Raw genomic sequence first — 24,128 nt, forward strand, 5'->3', positions numbered from 1 at the left:
AGGCTATATTACATGGATTTCTTTGACTTTTTAAAAGGTAGATGTTCCAAAGGTCTGCATAGGCTATATGTGGAAGCCAGGAGATGCTAAATGTCTTTGTTAATTCACGGTAAATTACTGTGAGACCAACAGTTATTTGCTTGGCAATCATTGACTGACCAAATTTTGTGACCGCCATAGCCCTACATGTGTTGAATACTTATTGAATCAAAATATATTAATGTTGTATTTTCCATTAATCAAACCAACATGTCAGACATTTTCTTCCACTGTGACATATTATTTTGTGTAGATTGTTGACATAAAATGACAAATCCATTTTAATCCCACTTTATAGCACAACAAAATGTGGAAAAAGTCAAGGCGAGTGAATACTTTCTCAAGGCACTGTATCAAATATATTTATAAAGCCCTTTTTACATCAGCAAATGTCACCAGGTGCTATACAGAAACCCAGCCTAAAACCCAAAACAGCAAGCAATGCAGTATGTGGCTTGGAAAAATTCCCTAGAAAGGCAGGAACCCAGGAAGAAACCGAGAGAGGAACCAGGCTCTGAACCAGTCCTCTTCTGGCTGTGCTGGGGGTGAGATTAAGAGAGTACATGTCCATTAAGGCCAGATTGTTCTTCAAGATGTTCAAACATTCATAGATTACAAGCAGGGGGAAACAATAATCACAGTGGTTGCAACAGGTCAGTATCTCAGGAGTAAATGTCAGTTGGCTTTTCATAGCCGAGCATTCAGAGGTCGAGACAGCAGGTGCGGTAGAGAGAGAGTTGAAAACAGCAGGTCCGGGACAAGGTAGCACATCTGGTGAACAGGTCAGGGTTCCATAACCCTAGGCAGAACAGTTGAAACTGGAGTAGCAGCACGACCAGGTAGAGTGGGAACAGCCAGGAGTCATCAGGCCAGGTAATCCTGACGCATGGTCCTATTGCTCAGCTTCTCCTGGAAGGGAGTGAGAGAGGGAGGGAAAGATAATTAGAGGGAGCATACTTAAATTCACACAGGCCACCAGATAAGACAGGGGAATTATACCAGATATAACAGACTGAGTCCCGGAACATAGACTAGCGCAACATAGATAGTGGAGGCTGAGACAGTGGGGGTCGGGGGACACTGTGGCCCCGTCCGACGATGCCCCCGGACAGGGCCAACCAGCCAGGATACAACCCCACCCACCTTGCCAAGGCACAGCCCTCACACCACTAGAGGGATAACAACAGACCACCAATTTACTACATTAAAACAAGGCTGAGTAAAGCCCACGAAGATCTCCTCCACTGCACAAGCCCGAAGGGGTGCTAACCGGACAAGAAAATCACCCCTCCTAGGGATGGCATGGAAGAGCACTAGTAAGCCAGTGACTCAGCCCCCATAACAGGGTCAGAGGTAGATAATCCCAGTGGAGAGAGGGGGTGGTTCGTCTCTCCAGTGCCTTGCTGTTCCCCTTATCTCCCCTGGGCCAGACTACACTCAATCATAGGACCTACTGAAGCGATGAGTCTTCAGTAAAGACTTAAAGGTTGAGACCAAGTCTGCATCTCTCACATGGATAGGCAGACTATTCCATAAAAATTGAGCTCTATAGGAGAAAGCCCTGCTGTTTCGACCTGCTTTCTCTCTCTCACTCTCTCTACCACACCTGCTGTCTTGACCTTTGAATGCTTGGCTATTAAAAGCCAACTGACATTTACTCCTGACGTGCTGACCTGTTGCACCCTTTATAACCACTGATATTATTATTTGAACCTGCTGGTCATGTATGAACATCTTGTAAAATGATCTGGCATTAATGGCCATGTACTCTGATAATCTCCACCCAGCACAGTCAGAAGAGTTACCCCTCTGAGCTTGGTTCCTTCCTAGGTTTCTTCTTAGCTTCCTGCCCTTCTAGGGTGTTTTTCCTTGTCACTGTGTTTCTGTATCTGCATTACTTGCTCTTTGGGGTTTTAGGCTGGGTATCTCTACAAGCACTTTGTGACAACGGCTGATGTAAAAAGGGCTTTGTAAAATACATTTAATTGATTGAGAAGGTGTATGACATAAATACATTGAGTTTACTGACTAAATATATGAAGACGTTCTTTAATTGAGTCTTCAATATGGGATAAATTACATTATTATGTATGCGATGTGTATTTTCAAAATAGTACATATTTGAAACAGTATGTTAAACTTTCATTTAGTCTCCAATATGCGATAAATATTATGGAATATGAGATGAAATGGAAACACTTTACTTGACAGACACCCAGTGTCATAACCCATGGCCATAACCCATGGCCATAACCCATGGCCATAACCATGTCATAACAGCTGACAGAACTTGTCAAAACAGTCATAACATTGTCATGACCCAGATATTTACACCTGTTGTGATATATATTGTGTTATTTTATGACACTTACAGTTGAAGTCGGAAGTTTACATACACTTCGGTTGGAGTCAATAAAACTCATTTTTCAACCACTCCACAAATTTCATGTTAACAAACTATAGTTTTGGCAAGTCGATTAGGACATCTACTATGTGCATGACACAAGTCATTTTTCCAACAATTGTTTACAGACAGATTATCTAACTTATAATTCACTGTATCACAATTCCAGTGGGTCAAAAGTTTACATACACTAAGTTGACAGTGCCTTTAAACAGCTTGGAAAATTCCAGAAAATTATGTCATGGCTTTAGAAGCTTCTGAAAGGCTAATTGACATAATTTGAGTCAATTGGAGGTCTACATGTGGATGTATTTCAAGGACAACCTTCAAACTCAGTGCCTCTTTGCTTGAAAAGTATCTATATCCACAGTAAAACAAGTCAAATGAGTCCTATATCAATGTAACCTGAAAAGCCGCTCAGCAAGGAAGAAGCCACTGCTCCAAACCGCCATAAAAAAAGCCAGACTACGGTTTGCAACTGCACATGGGGACAAATATCGTACTTTTTGGAGAAATGTCCTCTGGTCTGATAAAACAAAAATAGAACTTGGAGGAAAACATTGGGAGGTTTGCAAGCCGAAGAACACCATCCTAACCGTGAAGAACGGGGGTGGCAGCATCATGTTGTGGGGGTGCGTTGCTGCAGGAGGGACTGGTGCACTTCACTAAATGTTAGGAATTGTGAAAAACTGAGTTTAAATGTATTTGGCTAAGGTGTATGTAAACTTCCAAATTCAGCTGTATATAAGAGTGTCAAAACCCACATTTATTGAAGAAAAAAAAATCCCTGCCAAGAAGTTTCCATCCGTTTTAAAGTTTGTTTTTTAAATCCTTTGTTGTTTTTGTAATGAATTCTTTGCAGTCATGTTTTTTTCATCATATTTTAAGTAACTTGTAGAAAATACACTTTATGACATCCGTTGTCATTTTACATGGACCAAAAAATATACACTTTATGACACTGTCAAGAAGCATTATGACCATCATAATCATAGAAGCCAGATCGGCCTACCACGTACATTCCCTTATATCAGTCATCAGTCAAAAATAGGGTGTCTGGTCCTACTCCTGAAATCTGCTCCTGCATTCATCCCAGTCATCAGCAACAGAGCATTGGGGTATGTGCATGTCTGACATCAATGTCTGCGCAATTACAATGAGAATTTAATATGGTTATTAAAAAAAAGCATACATACAACAAACATACTGTTGACATGTAGGCTATGGTGTAATATAATATTTTGCCTTGTGTGGTAGGTTTTGTGGGCTTTGACACTGATGTAGGTGTCATAACCAGCCATAAAGTAACACAATATATGTCACAATATGCAGTATGTGTCAAGACAGTGATCATATTATAACAGGGTATGTATGACAAGTTATATCAGCTGTATTGACATATTATGACATGGTTAGCTCTTCAATTAAAATCCATTGAAATATTTTACATGATCATATTTGACAATAGGTTATAATTATTAGAAAAATCCAATCATGGTTTTTCATCAGTGTCTTTATACTTTTAGATGTTTCTTTGCTGCAAGTCTGTATTTTTGGCCTATTTCTTTACATCCAAATGCAATCATAGTTGCTGTATGTGGAGTCTCAATCACTGAAAAGGGTTTAACCGAACGACCGCCTGGGAGGCACGTGTTTCCGCGTGTGATGCGTGTTGATACCGAATTGAAACAAGAAAAAGTGTCAACAAAGTCCATACAATGAATGACGTTACTGGATATAAACATATCACATCATCATCACACAATTCACTGCCGACACAATCTGTTTAGAAGTGGTTCAGAGATCAGAGCTTCTCTCCCTGTCAAAATATTCCGCGTGATACCGTAATGTGCAGTGCATGGCCGGACGCAAATTCTACAGCGTGGATTGCTTGATTGAGGATTTTCGTTTGCGGGATAGGTTGTAGTCTGACAGCAGTATCAGACTACACAGTGCGCACCTAGGGGCCTGGTATATATACACTGCTAAAAATAAATAAAGGGAACACTAAAATAACACATCCCAGATCTGAATGAATGAAATATTCTTATTACATACTTATTTCTTTACATAGTTGAATGTGCTGACAACAAAATCACACAAAATTATCAATGGAAATCAAATGTATCAACCCATGGAGGTCTGGATTTGGAGTCACACTCAAAATTAAAGTGGAAAACCACACTACAGGCTGATCCAACTTTGATGTAAGTGAGGCTCAGTAGTGTGTGTGGCCTCCACGTGCCTGTATGACCTCCCTGCAACGCCAGGGCATGCTCCTGATGAGGTGGTGGATGGTCTCCTAACAGATCTCCTCCCAGACCTGGACTAAAGCATCCGCCAACTCCTGGACAGTCTGTGGTGCAACGTGGTGTTGGTGGATGGAGCGAGACATGATGTCCCAGATGTGCTCAATTGGATTCAGGTCTGGAGAACGGGCGGGCCAGTCCATAGCATCAATGCCTTCCTCTGCAGGAACTGCTGACACACTCCAGCCACATGAGGTCTAGCATTGTCTTGCATTAGGAGGAACCCAGGGCCAACCGCACCAGCATATGGTCTCACAAGGGGTCTGAGGATATCATCTCAGTACCTAATGGCAGTCAGGCTACCTCTGGCGAGCACATGGAGGGCTGTGCGGCCCCCCAAAGAAATGCCACCCCACACCATGACTGACCCACCGCCAAACCGGTCATACTGGAGGATGTTGCAGGCAGCAGAACGTTCTCCACGGCGTCTCCAGACTCTGTCACGTCTGTCACATGTGCTCAGTGTGAACCTGCTTTCATCTGTGAAGAGCACAGGGCGCCAGTGGCGAATTTGCCAGTCTTGGTGTTCTCTGGCAAATGCCAAACGTCCTGTACGGTGTTGGGCTGTAAGCACAACCCCCACCTGTGGACGTTGAGCCCTCATACCACCCTCATGGAGTCTGTTTCTGACCGATTGAGCAGACACATGCACATTTGTGGCCTGCTGGAGGTCATTTTGCAGGGCTCTGGCAGTGCTCCTCCTTGCACAAAGGCGGAGGTAGCGGTCCCGTTGCTGGGTTGTTGCCCTCCTACGGCCTCCTCCACATCTCCTGATGTACTGGCCTGTCTCCTGGTAGTGCCTCCATGCTCTGGACACTACGCTGACAGACACAGCAAACCTTCTTGCCACAGCTCGCATTGATGTGCCATCCTGGATGAGCTGCACTACCTGAGCCTCTTGTGTGGGTTGTAGACTCCGTCTCATGCTACCACTAGAGTGAAAGCACCGCCAGCATTCAAAAGTGACCAGGAAGCATAGGAACTGAGAAGTGGTCTGTGGTCACCACCTGCAGAACCACTCCTTTATTGGGGGGTATCTTGCTAATTGCCTATAAGTTCCACCTGTTGTCTATTCCATTTGCACAACAGCATGTGAAATTTATTGTCAATCAGTGTTGCTTCCTAAGTGGACAGTTTGATTTCACAGAAGTGTGATTGACTTGGAGTTACATTGTGTTGTTTAAGTGTTCCCTTTATTTTTTTGAGCAGTGTATATAAATTATGCACAGATTTGACTGTACTCTATGCCTACATTAAAATCCACGCCAACGTTGCTTAAATTTGTCCTGAAAATATGCAATTAATGTAAATGTTTCATAAGAATGTCTGACTAAGGCTATAGAAAAAATAAAGTATGCAAGAACAAGAGGATTTTGTAACAGATAATTGTGTAACAAAGCATAATGGTAAGGATCATTTGCCAACCCTCATCCTCAAATGTGATATAAGGTAGGCTATGAAACATTGTTATTATTATTATTACTTGTGTATGCCTACTTGATTTACATTTTACTGCATTGTTAGGAGCCAGTAACATAACCATTTCGCTGCACCCGCTATAACATCTGTTAAACGGTGTACACGACCAATAAACTTTTATTTGATTTAGGTAAAAACCAATTCCAAGTAGTATTGTTTATCGTCTATACATGCACACAGTACGGGTAGGCTAACTGACAAAATAATGGAAACACTTGAGTAAATGAGGGTTCTGGCGGCTTGGTTATGGTGGTGGGGTGCATTTTCCTGGCATGGTTTAGGTTTACTCAACCGCTTAGAGGGCAAGGTAAACGCTAGTAAATACACAGCCATTCTAGTGATCACCTTCAGCCTACTTACTGTATGGTGAATCTTTCTATCCTGATGGGAGTGGATTTTTTAAAATTTTATTTTATTTCACCTTTATTTAACCAGGTAGGCTAGTTGAGAACAAGTTCTCATTTGCAACTTCGACCTGGCCAAGATAAAGCATAGCAGTGTGAGCAGACAACACAGAGTTACACATGGAGTAAAAAATTAACAAGTCAATAACACAATAGGAAAAAAAAAAGTGGAGTCTATATACATTGTGTGCAAAAGGCATGAGGTAGGCGAATAATTACAATTTTGCAGATTAACACTAGAGTGATAAATGATCAGATGGTCATGTACAGGTGTACATCTTATATTGGTGTGCAAAAGAGCAGAAAAGTAAATAAATAAAAACAGTGTGGGGATGAGGTAGGTAAAAATGGGTGGGCTATTTGCCGATAGACTATGTACAGCTGCAGCGATCGGTTAGCTGTCATACACTTGAAGTCTCCAACTTCAGCGATTTTTGCAATTCGTTCCAGTCACAGGCAGCAGAGAACTGGAACGAAAGGCGGCCAAATGAGGTGTTGGCTTTAGGGATGATCAGTGAGATACACCTGCTGGAGCGCATGCTACGGATGGGTGTTGCCATCGTGACCAGTGAACTGAGATAAGGCGGAGCTTTACCTAGCATGGACTTGTAGATGACCTGGAGCCAGTGGGTCTGGCGACGAATATGTAGTGAGGGCCAGCCGACTAGAGCATACAAGTCGCAGTGGTGGGTGGTATAAGGTGCTTTAGTGACAAAACGGATGGCACAGTGATAACTGCATCCAGTTTGCTGAGTAGAGTGTTGGAAGCCGAAGTTGAGGATTGGTAGGATAGTCAGTTTTACTAGGGTAAGTTTGGCGGCGTGAGTGAAGGAGGCTTTGTTGTGGAATAGAAAGACGACTCTTGATTTGATTTTCGATTGGAGATGTTTGATATGAGTCTGGAAGGAGAGTTTACAGTCTAGCCAGACACCTAGGTACTTATTGATGTCCACATATTCAAGGTTGGAACCATCCAGGGTGGTGATGCTGGTCAGGCGTGCGGGTGCAGGCAGCGAACGGTTGAAAAGCATGCATTTGGTTTTACTAGCGTTTAAGAGCAGTTGGAGGCCACGGAAGGAGTGTTGTATGGCATTGAAGCTCGTTTGGAGGTTAGATAGCACAGTGTCCAAGAACGGGACGGAAGTATATAGAATTGTGTCATCTGCGTAGAGGTGGATCAGGGAATCGCCCGCAGCAAGAGCAACATCATTGATATATACAGAAAAAAGAGTCGGCCCGAGGATTGAACCTTGTGGCACCCCCATAGAGACTTCCAGAGGACCGGACAGCATGCCCTCCGATTTGACACACTGAACTCTGTCTGCAAAGTAATTGGTGAACCAGGCAAGGCAGTCATCTGAAAAACCGAGGCTACTGAGTCTGCCGATAAGAATATGGTGATTGACCGAGTCGAAAGCCTTGGCAAGGTCGATGAAGACGGCTGCACAGTACTGTCTTTTATCGATGGCGGTTATGATATCGTTTAGTACCTTGAGCGTGGCTGAGGTGCACCCGTGACCGGCTCGGAAACCAGATTGCACAGCGGAGAAGGTACGGTGGGATTCGAGATGGTGTCACGCCTTGGTCATTGTATCTTGTGTTTTTGTTATATGTTTGGGTAGGCCAGGGTGTGACATGGGTTTATATGTTGTATTTCGTATTGGGGTTTGTATTAATTGGGAGTGTGTATTATTAGGGGTGTGTCTAGTTAGGCTTGGCTGCCTGAGGCGATTCCTAATTGGAGTCAGCTGATTCTCGTTGTCTCGGATTGGGAACCGTATTTAGGCAGCCTGAGTGCGCGTTGTATTTCGTGGGTGATTGTACTTGTCTCTGTGTTAGTCACCAGATAGGCTGTAATTAGTTTCACTCGTTTGTTGTTTTTGTATTTTCCGTTATTTCATGTACCGCATTATCTTCATTAAAAGTCATGAGTAACCTACACGCTGCATTTCGGTCTGACTCTCTTCAAACGACAGACGAAGTTCGTTACAGAATCACCCACCATTCACAGACCGAGCAGCGTGTGAACTGGCAGGATCTAAAGGAGGACGTTATGGACAACAGAAGCAAGGAATATACGACTGGGAAGAAATCGACAGGTGGGCGGCCGACCCAGAGCGAGTGCAGGAGCCCGCCTGGGATTCCCTACAGCAGTGCGAAGAAGGCTACAGGGGAATCGATTCAAAGAAAAAGACACGCCGGGAAAAACGGAGAAGCGCTGGTTTAAACAGGCAGCGACAGCTGGAGCAGCAAAGGGAGAATGAATTATTTGGAGAATAGACATGGGAAGACGTGTTGGATGGTAAAGGTTGTTACACTTGGGAGGAGATATTGGCCGGAAGAGATCGCCTCCCATGGGAACAGGTGGAGGCACTAAGGAGAGCCGGGAGATAGGAGCCGAAGATACGAGGAACACGGTTGGCAAGGAAACCGGAAAAGCAGCCCAAAAAATTATTGGGGGAGCTAGAAGGGAGAATAGTTATGCCAGGTAGGAGACCTGCGCATACTCCTGTGCTCACCGTTGGGCTAGAGAGACCGGGCAGGCACCGGTTATGCTATGGAGCGCACAGTGTTTTCAGTGCGGGAGCATAGCCCGGTGCGGCACATACCAGCCCTTCCTATTGGCCGGGCTAGAGTGGGCATTCGAGCCAGGTAAGCTTGGGCAGGCTCGGTGCTCAAGAGCTCCAGTGCGCCTGCACGGTCCGGTCTATCCAGAGCCACCTCTACACACCAGTCCTCCGGTAGCAACTCCCCGCACCAGGCTTCCTGTGCGTGTCCTCGCGCCAGTACCACCAGTTCCAGCACCACGCACCAGGCCTCCAGTGCGCCTCGCCTGTTCAGCGCAGCCAGTGCCTTTCTCCTCTCCTGCGCTGCCGGAGTCTCCTGTCTGTCCAGCGCCGCCAGTGCTTATCGGCCCAGCGCGTCCAGTGCGCCTCGCCTGTTTAGCGCAGCCAGAGCTTTTCTCCTCTCCTGCGCTGCCGGAGTCTCCTGTCTGCCCAGCGCCGCCAGTCGGCCCAGCGTCACCAGTCTGCCAGGATCCGCCAGAAGTGCCAGTCTGCCCAGCGCCGCCAGTGCCGCCAGTCTGCCCAGCGCCGCCAGTCTGCCCAGCGCCGCCAGTGCTCCCAGTCTGCCCGAGCTGCCCCTCTGTCCCGAGCTGCCCCTCTGTCCCGAGCTGCCCCTCTGTCCCGAGCTGCCCCTCGGTCCCGAGCTGCCCCTCGGTCCCGAGCTGCCCCTCAGTTATGTGGGGATCAGGGTGAGGACTATTAGGCCATGGTCGGCGGAGAAGGTGGATTATCCTAGGACGCGAAGGGGAGGAACTAGGACATTTATGGAGTGGGGTCCACGTCCCGAGCCAGAACCGCCACCATGGACAGACGCCCACCCGGACCCTCCCTATGCTCTTGAGGTGCGTCCCGGAGTCCGCACCTTAGGGGGGTTCTGTCACGCCTTGGTCATTGTATCTTGTGTTTTTGTTATATGTTTGGGTAGGCCAGGGTGTGACATGGGTTTATATGTTGTATTTCGTATTGGGGTTTGTATTAATTGGGAGTGTGTATTATTAGGGGTGTGTCTAGTTAGGCTTGGCTGCCTGAGGCGATTGGAGTCAGCTGATTCTCGTTGTCTCCGGATTGGGAACCGTATTTAGGCAGCCTGAGTGCGTGTTGTATTTCGTGGGTGATTGTACCTGTCTCTGTGTTAGTCACCAGATAGGCTGTAATTAGTTTCACTCGTTTGTTGTTTTTGTATTTTCCGTTATTTCATGTACCGCATTATCTTCATTAAAAGTCATGAGTAACCTACACGCTGCATTTCGGTCTGACTCTCTTCAAACGACAGACGAAGTTCGTTACAGATGGTCAGTGCTTATCTAAAATGGTGAGGAAGTTACTCTTAAAGAATGACCAGGCATCCTCAACTGACGGGATGAGGTCAATGTCCTTCCAGGATACCCGGGCCAGGTCGATTAGAAAGGCCTGCTCACAGAAGTGTTTTAGGGAGCGTTTGACAGTGATGAGGGGTGGTCGTTTGACTGCGGCTCCGTAGCGGATACAGGCAATGAGGCAGTGATTGCTGAGATCCTGGTTGAAGACAGCGGAGGTGTATTTGGAGGGCCAGTTGGTCAGGATGACGTCTATGAGGGTGCCCTTGTTTACAGATTTAGGGTTGTACCTGGTGGGTTCCTTGATGATTTGTGTGAGATTGAGGGCATCTAGCTTAGATTGTAGGACTGCCGGGGTGTTAAGCATATCAATCAATCAATCAATCAAATGTTATTTATATAGCCCTTCGTACATCAGCTGATATCTCAAAGTGCTGTACAGAAACCCAGCCTAAAACCCCAAACAGCAAGCAATGCAGGTGTAGAAGCACAGTTTAGGTCACCTAACAGAACAAACTCTGAAGCTAGATGGGGGGCAATCAATTCACAAATGGTGTCCAGGACACAAATGGTGTCCAGGGCACAGCTGGGTGCTGAGGAGGGTCGGTAGCAGGCGGCAACAGTGAGAGACTTATTTCTGGAGAGAGTCATTTTCAAGATTAGTAGTTCGAACTGTACCCCCATCCACAGGGCATGAGTCGTTACTGAATGGTTTGATTGATGAGCATGAAAACTATGTAAACCATATGCCATGGCTGTCTCTGTCATCAGATCTCAAGCCAAATGACCACTTATGGGAAATTCTGTAACAACGCAGAGACAATGTTTTCCACCACCATCAACAAAACACCAAATTATGGCATTTCACGTGAAAGAATGGTTGTTGCATCCTTTTAATAGAGTTCCAGACACTTGTAGAATTTATGCCAAGGCGCCTTGAAGCTGTTCTGGTGGCACAACCACCTATTAAGACACTTTATGTTGGTATTTCCATTATTTTGGAAAGCTGTATGGTGTATTTATTTCCATGAAATAAGAACATAATTATAGCCTACTGAAATTCATTAATAGGTCATTATAAGTAAATAGGCTATGCATTTTTACCATGTTATTATCACTATTCCGAGCTATAATGTAAAGCCGTATCGGACATTTTACGGAATGGACCTTTCAGTGGGCCTTAGACCGCTTTCCGCTCCGTCTTTGGCTGTGGGTGACTTCATCGTTTGGGCCATGGATTGGTGGAAATGAGACCATATCATGCACACGTGACCCCTCTTTCTGGGAATGTTCCTGGAAAGACGAGCGCTCCGTCAACAAGGAAAACTAGGAAAGGAAACAATGTAAAACGAAAAAACTCAGTGCCCAGACCCTAGACTGGTAAAGAGTACACACTGATAGACTGCCAGGTCGTGCATTTAGAGGGCAGCTCGTGACATATTGTGGATTGTTTGTTTAATATATCCCTGAAAATATCATACATCATGCAGGATACCAAACAAGTGCTCCAGATCTTTCGTAGCGCTGTGTGGCTCAAGGCTTCAGTTTGAATTGCTGAGGACATGAACTGTTTAACCAGTGCAGGTAAAATGAATGATCAGTTGCAGCAGCCAATATAAATGTTCTGCGTTATTGAATGTATGTTCTCCAATACAGAATAAGCCTTATTGTAATGCGGTTTCTATGCCAAAAAGTGGTTTATGCGCCAAGAAGACGTGAATTGAGAGATTCGGCATCATATTTTGTTCGCAGCATTTAGCCTATTAATCATTTTTTAATACAATCACATCACACTTTACTCAACATAATCTTAAGTAGTAAGCTACTGAATCTCATTGCATGTTCTATATTGGCTATCGGCGATGAAGTCTATGTTTGGCTATAGGATGTATCCAGATTACCGTAGCGCAAACTAGGCCACTTTCATGTAGAATGGTGAAACATTTAAATAAACTGTGAAAAACGTGAAATATTCCTAATTAGCGTCATTTGGTTCTAGGAGTTAGGCTGCAGAAGATCTTCTGAAAAGGCTATTTCAATGGTTAGACCTCTGGGGATTTCAAGAACGCACTTAGGCTCGTAAAGGTGAGAAATAGCCCCATTTCAAAAACCGATTTTATAAAAATAATTATAGGCCTAGATGTGAGCCTACAACTTTAGTCTAAGACATACTGTATTTTCCATTAAGATTTGACAAACGACCATAGTAGTTCATGTAGTGAGTGGAATTATTTGGACACATAGGACGCATTGGCTATTCAACACAGCAAATTATTCAAATCATGGAGTGATGCAAACACAAGTTCATTTATAGGGCTAAGGCGTCACAATGTCTGGCTTTTGGAAATGGAAATTCTTTAAATCATTTTTATACAACTGATTAGGCTCCTATCAATTTGTATGTATGATCTTTAGTTGATTTGTGTGTATGTTAACGTTCTTTTTAAGACTTTGGATGGGATATATACAGCTAGGTGTCTAAAACAGATTGAGAACCATCGGATGCCCAAATCCTCCGGGGTACCATTGCCTTCAGGCCCAATGATTATTCCGACCAGTGCCCCCGACAAATCGCTCAATGCAGTCTGGCTAAAGGACAGCGAGCTGGTGCCACGTCGAATTGAGTCAAGAGAGGATGCCGCACGGTTGCAAAGAGCCATGTCTCACCTTCAGGAGTCAGGTTGGCGTATTTTCGTAATTGTAGGCCTACATTTCGATTTATGGACTATTGTAGTCAGCTGTCTGTGAACACATTTTCTGTCTCCTTAGAATGCTCAGACAACAACCATATTGCATTAGACCTACAGCCGATTGAAATGTCAACTTTATATCTGACATGAATGTAGCCTAACATTTACATTCAGATGACATTATGTAAGGAATGTTTGACAGATTAAACGTATTGCACACTTATGCGTCTAATATTTCCAGCTGCATGTCCCTCTCCCTCTTGCTCATGCTCCCCTCTGTGTGTTTTGCAGGCTGGTACTGGGGCCCCCTGACAGCTGCTCAGGCTAAGCAGGTTCTGATTGATGCTCCAGAGGGGACTTTTCTTTTGCGGGACAGCTCCTACCAGGGATACCTCCTCACCCTGTCTGTGAAGACCAGCCTTGGCCCCACACACCTCCGTATAGAGCACGCCACTGGTATGTTTGGCTTCGACTCTGTAATTGTGGCACGGCCACGACTGCGGCGGTTTGAGGGTGCTGTAGATCTGGTGCAGCACTATGCCCTGACTTACAAGCATCTGGCCACTCAAAATGACACAGGGGGGGGTAACCCTTCGGTCCCTACAGAGAAAACTCTGCAGCTCAAACTCACCCGGCCCCTCCATAAAGTCTCCCCTAGTCTCCAGCACCTTTGCCGCATCACTATCAACCAGCATTCTCGCTGTCACCAGGACTTACCCTTGCCTAGGCGGCTACGGGACTTTTTGCTGGAATACCCTTTTGTGTTGTAGGAAATGTTAATCAGATTTTTTGATACTCCTGAATTGTACTGTTAAATCTGACAATTTCGATCAATGTCCTAATATAGTGCTGAAAAAAATAACATACAAAGAGCTTTGTTATTGCATTATAAACAGTATTGAAGAAAGATTATTGCATTAGAAATGGGCCACATTAATTAAAAACACAATACACTATTTCACCTCATACCATGGCTTTTATTGTGGGGGATTTTTGATTAATATGAATCATAAAGATTTCCGGACCATAGTCTTGCTGCAAAAGTGGCTGATCTGAGTATCCTATTCATTCCTATTTTTTTCTGAATCCTGGAGTGTAACTTGGTCATTATCAAGGTTGTGTAGTTTTAGCTGATCTCACTAAGGTTTTTTTTTTTTTTTTAAAGACTGTCATTGTGGTAATCAATTTCAGGTCCAACTTAGGTTTCCTTATAGATCTTTGAGATGCTGAAATAACCATCTCTTGAACTGAGGAATAACACAATACCAAACAGCAAAATGCTGCTTGTGAAGCTTCCTCATATCCTTCAACACTGCCTTATGTGTAAATGAGTGTGCTTTCTATCATGGTTTATTTGTGACCATTTTGCAGATCTATTTGGATTTGACATTGATCTGTTTTCATGTGTGACAGTAGCCAAATTAACTCCATTAATATTGTTGTTCTTTTTTATGATGATCACTGATCTATGTCTCAAGGTCGGGGGAATTGGCCAATTGAAACAATATAAGAATGCAATGCGAGAGAGTGTGGCATGTTTTCTCTTTTTTTTGTGGTTATACTTTGGTTAAGTTGTTTAACAGGGAGCATTAAAATCTTGTATTGGTAAAAAAAAAATCACTGTCTCTGTTTGTTTATAATTTTGGACTTGAGGGAATATGATTAAATATAGAATTGTTGTTTTTAGTCATTAGACTGAATACGTTCCAGAACATATTAGTTACTATAAGCCTCCTATGGGAGGCTACAATAAACCCAAATGAACCTAGAAGATATGCTAAATTAATGGACCATTATTTGTGTTTCCATTAAATGTTCTGCTTTTTACATGTGAAAATCAAGTATAAGCCTTATCTATTGATTTTGCCACAGAGCAATTACATGTTTTTAGATAAACCATTTTGTAATAAAAATGTGATCTTTTATAACTGCCCATTTTATACCTGTTCCTGTATCTGCCTCTTGAGAAAGATTGAGAATAGCAAAGGTGCATTATGACAGTATTTTGATTCATCTCTTGACCTGGTTTGCTCAGCTTCAGCTCACTGCTCTTTCTAGGAAAGTAAAGACAGGGAAAAATGCAGTGCTCTTTAAGGAAACCATAGAAACTACGAACAATAGTGTGTGTGTGTGTTTGCTGCAGGGTGTGTGTGTGTTTGCTGCAGGGTGTGTGTGTGTGTGTGTGTTTGCTGCAGGGTGTGTGTGTGTGATGGGGGAGGGGGGAGGAGTTCTGCACTTGTAAGCCCTCTTTGACCTTTCCCAGAATGATTAAGCCTGTTTCTGTTTGACCCCATCTTCACCCATAGGTTCTCTGGTGAAGGTTCTCCGGTGTTTCCTTTCATTTCAACATGGACATTCATTGATTATTGTACAAAAACAATCTCCCCACTCCCAGCTTACGTCATTACAGAGAGATACTGCATGAGTGCACAGAAAAGGTTGGGGCTTATGCTGTAGTCATATGATATATCACTAATGCAGAGGTGTGTGTGTGTGTGTCTGAGTGTGTGTGTTTTTGTTGAGTGACTCACCGTTCCTGGAAAAAGGATTCCTGAAGGCTGCTGCAACCACAACTCACCCCTAGATGATTATCACTCAAAGCACCAACTACAGAGAGCAGAAGAGAGATGGACAGACAGAGAAGGACAGGGTGTGGGATAAGACAATTTTGAACAATCACTTTTCATAATTTGCCATATTTATTCATGGCTTCTGTTTCTGTCTCAATAGACATCTTTATTACAGTTCTTTGTTATTACACACTTTTATCTACCGCTTACTTCCCAGTAAGGGACTTCCTTAGAAGACCCTGACCTTGAACATAACATACTGTTCTGTAAATTATTGAAATAGCGGGTATGATTAATGAAAATACATTTATGACCTTTTTACTGTAGATTGAATAAACACAAATATACTTCTTCAGAGTTCATCCTCTTACTCCAGTGTAGAAGTGCTCTTTAGAACTGCCCAAATAATCACATTATTCTAGGTTCAAACTGCAGCAAAAACAGCAGAGCAACAAGTCCATGTACAGTACATGTCCATGTATTGAATTCATTTAGGTTTACCTAGACCCACAAGTAAAAAGATGATTTCATCTCCCCAGAACCAACATGAGTTGAGGTCTTACAATAGGACAAACTTACTCATGCCAAATATGATTGCTCTTTACTTTCTCCATCCCCTCAAAATCAAATCAAATGTTATTTGTCACATGCTTCATAAACAGGTGTGGACTAACAGGCCCTTCCCAACAATGTAGAGAGAAAAATATAGAAATAACAGAAAAATAATAACACAAGGAATAAATACACAATGAGTAACGATAACTTGGCCATATACACGGGGTACCAGTACTGAGTTGATGAGCAGGGGTACGAGGTAGATACTGCATGTATATATAGGTAGGGATAAAGTGACTAGGCAACAGGATAAATAATAAACAGTAGCAGCAGTGCATGTGATGAGTCAAAAGAGTTAGTGTAAAAAGGGTCAATGCAGATTATCCGGATAGCTATTTGGTTAATCATTTAACTATTTGGCAGTCTTATTATAGCTTGGGAATAGAAGCTGTACAGGGTCCTGTTGGTTCCAGACTTGGTGCATCAGTACTGATTCCCATGTGGTAGCAGGGAAAACAGTCTATGACTTGGGTGGCTGGAGTCTGACAAGTTTTAGGGCCTTCCTCTGACACCACCTGGTATAGAGGTCCTGGATGGCAGGGAGCTCGTCCCCAGTGATTTATTGGGCTGTACGCACTACCCTCTGTAGCACCTTGCAGTCGGATGCCAAGCAGTTTCCATACGAAGTGGTGATGTAGCCAGTCAAGATGCTTTCAATGATGCAGCTGTATAACTTTTTGAGGATCTGAGGGCCCATGCCAAATCTTTTCAGCCTCTTGAGGGGGAAGAGGCGTTGTCGTGCCTTCTTCACGACCGTGTTGGTGTGTTTGGACCATGCTCTCGACCCACTCCACCACAGCCCCTCGACGTGGATAGGGGCGTGCACGGACATCCGTTCCCTGTAGTCAGTGAAAATGTCAGGGAAGACTGACATGGTGAACTCCCCAATAATATCGGGTGAATCTCAGAACATATTCCAGTCAGTCCTAGCAAAACAGTCCTGTAGCTTTCTCCATCCCTGACTAATGACACATTTTTCCTAATGTTCACCATAAGTCACCATGGTCTACCTACTCTATGGCTCACACAATACATGTTTGTTTCCCCCCAATTTTGACTAAGGATTGTCAATTATTAGCCCTATGTATTCTCTCATTGTGTCTGCCTGTAGTTATTTGTATTCATTGCCAAACATGATCCATTACATGATCCAATTGTCATGCATCTCCATCCCTCTTTCCCAATTTACAATATAATTTCAAATGTTCTCTGAACTGGCTGCCTATGAGACAGAAAGAGACATCTGTTTACACAAGCTTGTTCTCTGTTTTCTAGGGTCTAGTGAGGGGAGGGGACTGGTGGTGCAGAGCCAGAGGGATGGAGGGTGAGAGAGGGATGCGCAAAGGCAGCTGCACTCAGAAAAAAAATGGAATTGCAATTCCAGCAGTCTTTTTCCTGGAAGTAGGGAAATACTGTGAGATTCCACTCTCTCACTGCTCCCACCACCTCTTCCAGCACCCATACATGCCTAGCCCCTCATACATGCATGCATAAGCTACTCCAACACAAAGGCATTTCCACCTCAATATGCCCAGTGAAAAATAAATCAATATTGTTGCATATGATTGGGCTCTGGAGTTTTTCTTGATCCTATTACCTGGCCAGAAAAAAAGTATTGACCCTAGTCAAGGATTAATTCCACCCTTACAACGAAATCTCAACCCACCATACAACTGTCCACCAAAAAAGAAAAATGAAAACTAAACACAATACATAACTAGTATACCAAAGAGTTTAAGTGGCTATGACAGTACTTGAATGCTGTACAGTATGAGTTTTGCGACACCTACCGACACATCAGGGGCATATCTATCATTCACCCTCTGTTTGTTCCAGAGACGTTTCATTGGTTGCTTCCATCCGTTACTAATTGCTTGCATTCGTGGGTTGGCTTGTCAATCAAAGTGCTATTTTGTTTTCTTCCTGGTTAGCTTCACAGTGACAGAGGAGCAAAAACATTCGGTGAGTGTTCATTATAACTACTTTTCTAATCATGGTAAATTGGACACATAATTTAGAGCTAGCAATGTGGTTATCCGCAAGTGATACTCTTCTAAAACACTTGCAATTATTAAGCCAAATGTAAAAATAACTTGAGCTGCGCCAGCCAATAAGCTGTGCTGTCAGATTGGTATGCGACAGCTAGCTAGCTAGAGCTGCTCAATTTAATAAGCTAAACGCACGATGTATGACATTGCTTGCATAACAACTTTAACGAACCAAGAAATAAAGATAATAGGCTAGCTAACATCGGATTACTAGTAGTGGCTAGTAGTTAGAAAGCCATCATACAACCCGGTGTCGTGACTCGTGCGGTGGTGGTGGCCAGCAGCAGCTTTTTTGCTTGTTCACGTGCGTCGCCCTGGGCGCTGCGCAGATTCATTCAATTCTTCTTATCTAAATCTTTAAATTATTTGTATGAGTGTTATTTCACGAAATCAGATCTCAACACGAGCAGCATTTTACCCAAATCCACCCGTATGGACATTGTGTGGATCACATGACTATAGAATTGTATGGCATATCCAAATAGAGTACCACAGAATGAGTCATAATACCCATACAACCTAGCGGTCAAAGAAGGAAATGGTTCCAATCGTTTTTCCACAATGGATTCTTCCCATAGGGGATTTTAGAAACGGCTAAAATAAGGGCTATGTTTCGTGTAGGATTACCCTGGCATGGTGTGTTGATAACCGTGTACATCTCTCTAGGGCAAGGTGACTTATCAATATACTGACCTGTATTTACTCCCCCAAAAATGAAATGATAATTAGCTGATAATGTGGCAATCATAAAGACCTACAAATGCCATGATGATTTGGACGAGACTGCTGAATTGAGGTAAAGGTAAGAATCGCTGGATTAACTATCTAATGTTAGCTAAATTTAGTAATGAATAAATTGGCTAAATTCCTTTTAAATGGGCAATTCTGTAAACTGTCTTGTGCCCGTTTTAAATTGACACAATGCCTGTTAGCAAAGGTGTCAGCGAGAGATGACGTGCAGGAGCTTGCAGTGATTTGTAGTCTTGTATGATGTCTACTTAGACTCTAATTAGCTTTTTAAAATCTAAGAGTAAATAGAGCTGAGCTGAGCTTGGCCTCTAAGACCCTCACAAACTTCTACAAATGCACCATTGAGAGCATCCTGTCAGGCTTTATAACCGCCTGGTGCAGAAACGGCACTGTCCGCAACACAGCCCAACGCATTGCCGGGGGCTCATTGCCTGCCCTCCAGGACAGTTACAGCACCCGGTGTCACAGGAAGATCATCAAGGACCACAGCCATCCGAGCTACGGCCTGTTCACTCCAGTACCATCTAGAAGGCGAGACTGAGAAACAGCTTTTATCTCCAGGCCATCAGACTGTTGAACAGTCACCACTAGCCTTAGTCACTATTCTAGCCGGCTACCACCCGATACTTTACCCTGCACCTTACTGCCTTGTGTACATAGTTATTGAACACTGGTTACTTTAATAAAGTTTGCATACTGTTTTACCAACTTTAGGTGTATATACTGTATTCTATATAACTACTGCTGTACGCACCTTTTCTATCCATATACTGTCCATACTGTCTTTTCACACCATTATATTTATGTACATTATATATTTTTATTTTCTGTTCTGACTTTGCTCATTATGATGTTTCTCAATTTTCTGGATTATGTGTGTACTTATTTATTTGTATTTCTAGATATTTCTGCACTGTTGGGGCTAGAAACACAAGCCTTTTCTGCACCTGCTATAACATCTCTGTACCTGACCAATAAACTTTGATTTGAGCTGCTCAAAGTGACAACCATTTGAGAGCTGCGCGCTCTTGCTCCCCATCGGATTATTCCGCTCAAACTAGGTTGTGTATGGGCGTGTGTGATTATTAATCTACATAACAAACTAAGAGCTTCAGGAATTCATCTGTTTTTTTCATCATTTTTATACAGTAACCTAGATTGAAAAATAGCATTATTACAATATTTTTTCCACAGGCTGAAGCGGGCCACTGATGTGGATGATTTACTCGCCTGGAGGGTTTCCAAAACCTCCCCTGGCCAGCGGGCAGCCCTGTATGTTGAGCCCTGATCTATATAAAATCTGGATTAGGAATTCTCTGCCTTTTTTCCCCTCTTTTGTATATGCCTTACCAGCATGTGACCTTTTGGTCTTTTACCTCCCTCAGGCATATTTCACACTGATTTGTGAAGGAAGAGGAGACCATGTGGAAGTCACATGAACAACAAGGATGAGACAAAAACAACTGGGAGTTAACTTGTTGAGGAGAGGACTGCTGCCGCCCAACTTCTCCCTCCAACTGGGGATTTGCTGCTTGTCCCACCCTCCACCCAAACATATGCAATGAACAGCACTACTCAGCCCCCTGCCATCATAGACGGGGATGTGGCAGTCAGTTCCGTGTTGGTACCATTCTTCCTCATCACCTTTATCGGGATAGCTGCAGCTGTGGTGAGTGGCTAACAGGGACATCACATGTTGGCCTACATCGATACAGTGAAGAATTACTACTTTGATGAGCTACAGCTTTTTAAAAAAAACGTTTTTTACCAGCTTAACTACATTTTCTTTAATTGCAGGTGATGTATGTGCGCAGGAAGAGAAGGTAACTTGCTTTTATGAATTCATTTTATTCTCTTCTTTATTGCTCTCAGCATGTGTATGGTTGCTTATTAAATTGGCCAACTCCTTTTGAACAATACCCAGAATTCCTGCAATAATGTCCAAAAAGAGTCTTCTTACATTGGTCACCATGTCACGGTATAGTCCTTTCCTATTGTGTGTTTTAGAATTGACAGGCTCCGGCACCAGTTGCTTCCAGTCTATACCTACGACCCCTCAGAAGAATTACATGAAGTTGAACAGGAAATGCTGTGGAAAGAGGAAGATACTAAGGTATGATTTAACCCTCGTCTTTGTCTATGAATCAATTGATAAGCTGCAGTAACATCTGGGATCCCTCCCTATGTGGCACTTTTATTCCATACGAAAAATAAAATGTGAAACTTTTACAAACACTAGATGGCGACATTGGCCACGCATAAATATAGGCCTTTTTTTAACGTAATGTAGTCACAGATAGAGGAAGGAAACGGATGTCTCAAAGGATGTATACATCTGAAGCATCCATTTAGAACCTCTACTCACCACCAAGTATGGTGATGAGAGGAAGTCCAGTGGTGGGGAATGTGAGAAGATGGAGCTAGATGACATTTGTCTGACATTGTGCAAATGTTCTCATCGATGAAACATTCGATATCAATACAGTTTTCTGTTCCCAAAATGACAATATTTTATGAGCAGCGTGCACTAAGTTTTGTAGACTTGACCATTTGCCAAAGTTTCAAGAACTTGCATTGTTTAGGAGGAGTCCAAAGGCAAATTTGAGTTATTGCACATTCACACTTCACAGAGAAGGCGTTCCCTAATGGAAATATGGAAATGCGTGCTAAAAAGGGCCAATAAGATCTTGCAAGCCCGTGCTTGGCTCTGCCCACCTCCTTGCTTGTTCTGTCCACTATGCTTAATTTGCTCCCATTGGAAACAACACTGAGATATAAAAAATTTAAAAACTCCGCTGGCCAGTATCTTTGATGTAGTAGTATAAAATGGAGCAACTTGTGGCTCATCTTTGTTTGTAAATTAAAAAAATCAAATAAAGATCAGTCAAGAAAGTAGAGCTGTAGAATAATCGCTTATATCTGAATTAGAGTACGGAGCAGTCTGACTGCGTGTTGGATGCCTTTCTATCTGATTCTTCCAGACAATTTTCTCACCTGACATGCTATCACTTTACATTTGCGTGCGGTATAAACTCTGTGTCGTCCACGTGGGGGAAGAACTCTAAGCTGGATCTGTTGGAGCTTGATCTGTTGTTTCCAACATGGGTGTAAGTCAATTCAGCTTTAGGCACACTTTGTGAGTCACTCGAGAGATTTGCACAAGGCGTTGACTTCAAATACAACAGCAATGAGGAAGATGAGTTGATCTAAAATCTAGTATGTGTCTTCAGGTGGTGAAGGGTTGGGCACGGTCCTACCAGCAGCAACGTCCCCTGTTGATGAAAGATGCCCATGCATGAGTGTGTTGGAGCAGGACATCGATCTGTGCCATCCTACAGATCAGTGGAGTTAACCCTTGAGATGCCAGATTTGTCAATCATTAAACATAAAGTTTTTTTTAGGAAAAGCATGATAAATGGGAACAGCCTGTCATAACTTTGCATCATCATCTTTGTCATTATCATCCATCAGTCATCACCATCTCTGTTGGAGCATTTACTTTGTACAGCGTCAGCCTCTAAGCTAAGGGGAGGTTGGTTATTATGTGAACCTCTGAAGCCATGCCCGTTTTCACGAAAGCCATACCCTAAACCACGACATGTTGGCTAACTACTAGTGGACATTATTTATTTGAGACTATTTATTCATTATTTTTTTAACTGTGTTTGTGTGTATGATTATGTGGGTGTTACTGCAACATTTGCCTTAATGTCCATTGTTACTCTTTTAAGTAGTACTATACCAGTGAGATTAGCAAAGCCTTGACCTTGGGTGGGATGCTTCCCGTTGTACTACTAGTTTTAGTGGTGTAAAATTAGGTTAATATGTCCCTCACTATTCAATGTCATAAGTTACACAGATGTGCAGTCAATCAATTTGAGTCCTGCAATTTTCCTTGTTTGTTGCACTGTGAATACCATTATCAAAGCAACCAAAGTAATACCTCCTTCTAGTCATCATCCAGATATGTGATTATAAAACGGTGGTGAAGAGAGAGCAAGATTGTTTCCTGTTCTCTCTCTATTTTGTTTCACTTGAGTTGTTTCAAACATCACATTCAGAAATAGGATGTGCAGAGAGAGAGAGAGCCCTCTGGCTGTATCTGGGATGTCACATAATGGCCAATGAATGTAGATAGTGAACCAGCCTCCCCTACCCCACCCACTCCTCTCCATTATTTAGCTGTGACTACTGCCCTAAAAATGTCCTGTCTGGAAGACAGGGCAACAGGATTGTTGTTCTTCTAGCAGAAGAATGTCATAGGCCTGACTGTATGCAGGAAACCTCATGTCGGTAAAGAAATGAGTGAACAGTGATTCATCCTTGTATAATGTGCTCTAGTCTAGGTTACCCACCTTTCCTCCTTGCATTTGTGAATGTCATTCAGGATGAGAGATGAAGGCTCCCATTTGAAATTAACCATCTTATCAGCGCATGTATATGTATGTAGGAGTCCACTCAATAATTTAAACAGGGAAATATGTATTTCCATTCATTTGAATGTGGAATTTAGACTTTTGACTTGAATAATTGACTTTTTCCCTGAATGCTAACAGCTATGTATTACGCTCCACTATTTATAAAGTCGGAGTTAATTCCCATGCACATTAAACAATGCATTCGATTTAAAATTCGGAGTGTGTTCTGAAAAGAAAATACAGGATAGACTACTGATGAAAATACAAATTCTACATGTAATTTTGACATCACTTATCAAGATTTTGCACACTTGTTCAAGACTGATTTATTTTTGTTGCTTTTCAATTGAAGCACTAATTGTCTGTCCATGAAGTAAACTTGTATGCATCTTAGTGAGAATATGGACTTTTTATAGATGGTCTGGATGTAAAGCAAAAATAAAATGGAAAGGAGTTCCTATCCTGTCTTTTGTAATCATTTGATATCAGTAACAATTGGAGAAACTGAAAGAGCGGGGATAA

General features: G+C 43.0%; 2 protein-coding genes and 1 long non-coding RNA gene across 8 annotated transcripts; 2 read left to right on the plus strand and 1 right to left on the minus strand.

The window, feature by feature from the left end:
- The first annotated feature begins 11,647 nt into the window (after positions 1-11,647).
- LOC118359838 (suppressor of cytokine signaling 2-like) lies at positions 11,648-15,138 on the plus strand. 4 transcript variants are annotated; one of them, XM_052482202.1, is made up of 4 exons: positions 11,649-12,099; positions 12,515-12,600; positions 12,986-13,195; positions 13,497-15,138. In XM_052482202.1, exons 3-4 carry the CDS (start codon positions 13,018-13,020, stop codon positions 13,973-13,975), a joined length of 657 nt encoding a protein of 218 aa, XP_052338162.1. In that variant the 5' UTR covers positions 11,649-12,099; positions 12,515-12,600; positions 12,986-13,017; the 3' UTR covers positions 13,976-15,138. The 4 variants fall into 4 exon arrangements, with proteins under 4 accessions (XP_035594547.1, XP_052338162.1, XP_035594548.1 ...); XM_035738655.2 differs by having other exon boundaries at positions 11,652-12,099; positions 12,964-13,195; XM_035738654.2 differs by lacking the exon at positions 12,515-12,600 and having other exon boundaries at positions 11,648-12,099.
- A 689-nt stretch (positions 15,139-15,827) lies between these two features.
- On the minus strand, positions 15,828-19,080 carry LOC118359842 (uncharacterized). Its single transcript, XR_008083063.1, has 3 exons — positions 18,683-19,080; positions 18,181-18,321; positions 15,828-17,229 (listed from the first exon to the last, which is right to left on the minus strand). It is a non-coding gene; the product is annotated as an uncharacterized LOC118359842 (long non-coding RNA).
- On the plus strand, positions 18,236-24,066 carry LOC118359839 (small integral membrane protein 29-like). Of its 3 annotated transcripts, none has more exons than XM_035738658.2 (6): positions 18,240-18,352; positions 20,383-20,460; positions 20,574-20,857; positions 20,986-21,011; positions 21,196-21,301; positions 22,419-24,066. In XM_035738658.2, exons 3-6 carry the CDS (start codon positions 20,750-20,752, stop codon positions 22,485-22,487), a joined length of 309 nt encoding a protein of 102 aa, XP_035594551.1. In that variant the 5' UTR covers positions 18,240-18,352; positions 20,383-20,460; positions 20,574-20,749; the 3' UTR covers positions 22,488-24,066. The 3 variants fall into 3 exon arrangements, with proteins under 3 accessions (XP_035594550.1, XP_035594551.1, XP_035594552.1); XM_035738659.2 differs by lacking the exon at positions 18,240-18,352 and adding an exon at positions 19,095-20,249; XM_035738657.2 differs by lacking the exon at positions 20,383-20,460 and having other exon boundaries at positions 18,236-18,352.
- The last annotated feature ends 62 nt before the right edge of the window (positions 24,067-24,128 follow it).

The sequence above is a fragment of the Oncorhynchus keta genome, chromosome 27, assembly GCF_023373465.1.
Source record: "Oncorhynchus keta strain PuntledgeMale-10-30-2019 chromosome 27, Oket_V2, whole genome shotgun sequence".
Classification (NCBI taxonomy): domain Eukaryota; kingdom Metazoa; phylum Chordata; class Actinopteri; order Salmoniformes; family Salmonidae; genus Oncorhynchus; species Oncorhynchus keta.

Coding starts and splice junctions, on each gene's coding strand:
- LOC118359839 (XM_035738657.2), top strand. CDS start 20,750: ATGAACAGCACTACTCAGCCCCCTGCCATCATAGACGGGGATGTGGCA. Junction 20,858..20,985: donor TCGGGATAGCTGCAGCTGTG/GTGAGTGGCTAA, acceptor CTTTAATTGCAG/GTGATGTATGTGCGCAGGAA. Junction 21,012..21,195: donor TATGTGCGCAGGAAGAGAAG/GTAACTTGCTTT, acceptor TGTGTGTTTTAG/AATTGACAGGCTCCGGCACC.
- LOC118359838 (XM_035738654.2), top strand. CDS start 12,078: ATGAACTGTTTAACCAGTGCAG. Junction 12,100..12,985: donor GAACTGTTTAACCAGTGCAG/GTAAAATGAATG, acceptor GGATATATACAG/CTAGGTGTCTAAAACAGATT. Junction 13,196..13,496: donor GTCTCACCTTCAGGAGTCAG/GTTGGCGTATTT, acceptor TGTGTTTTGCAG/GCTGGTACTGGGGCCCCCTG.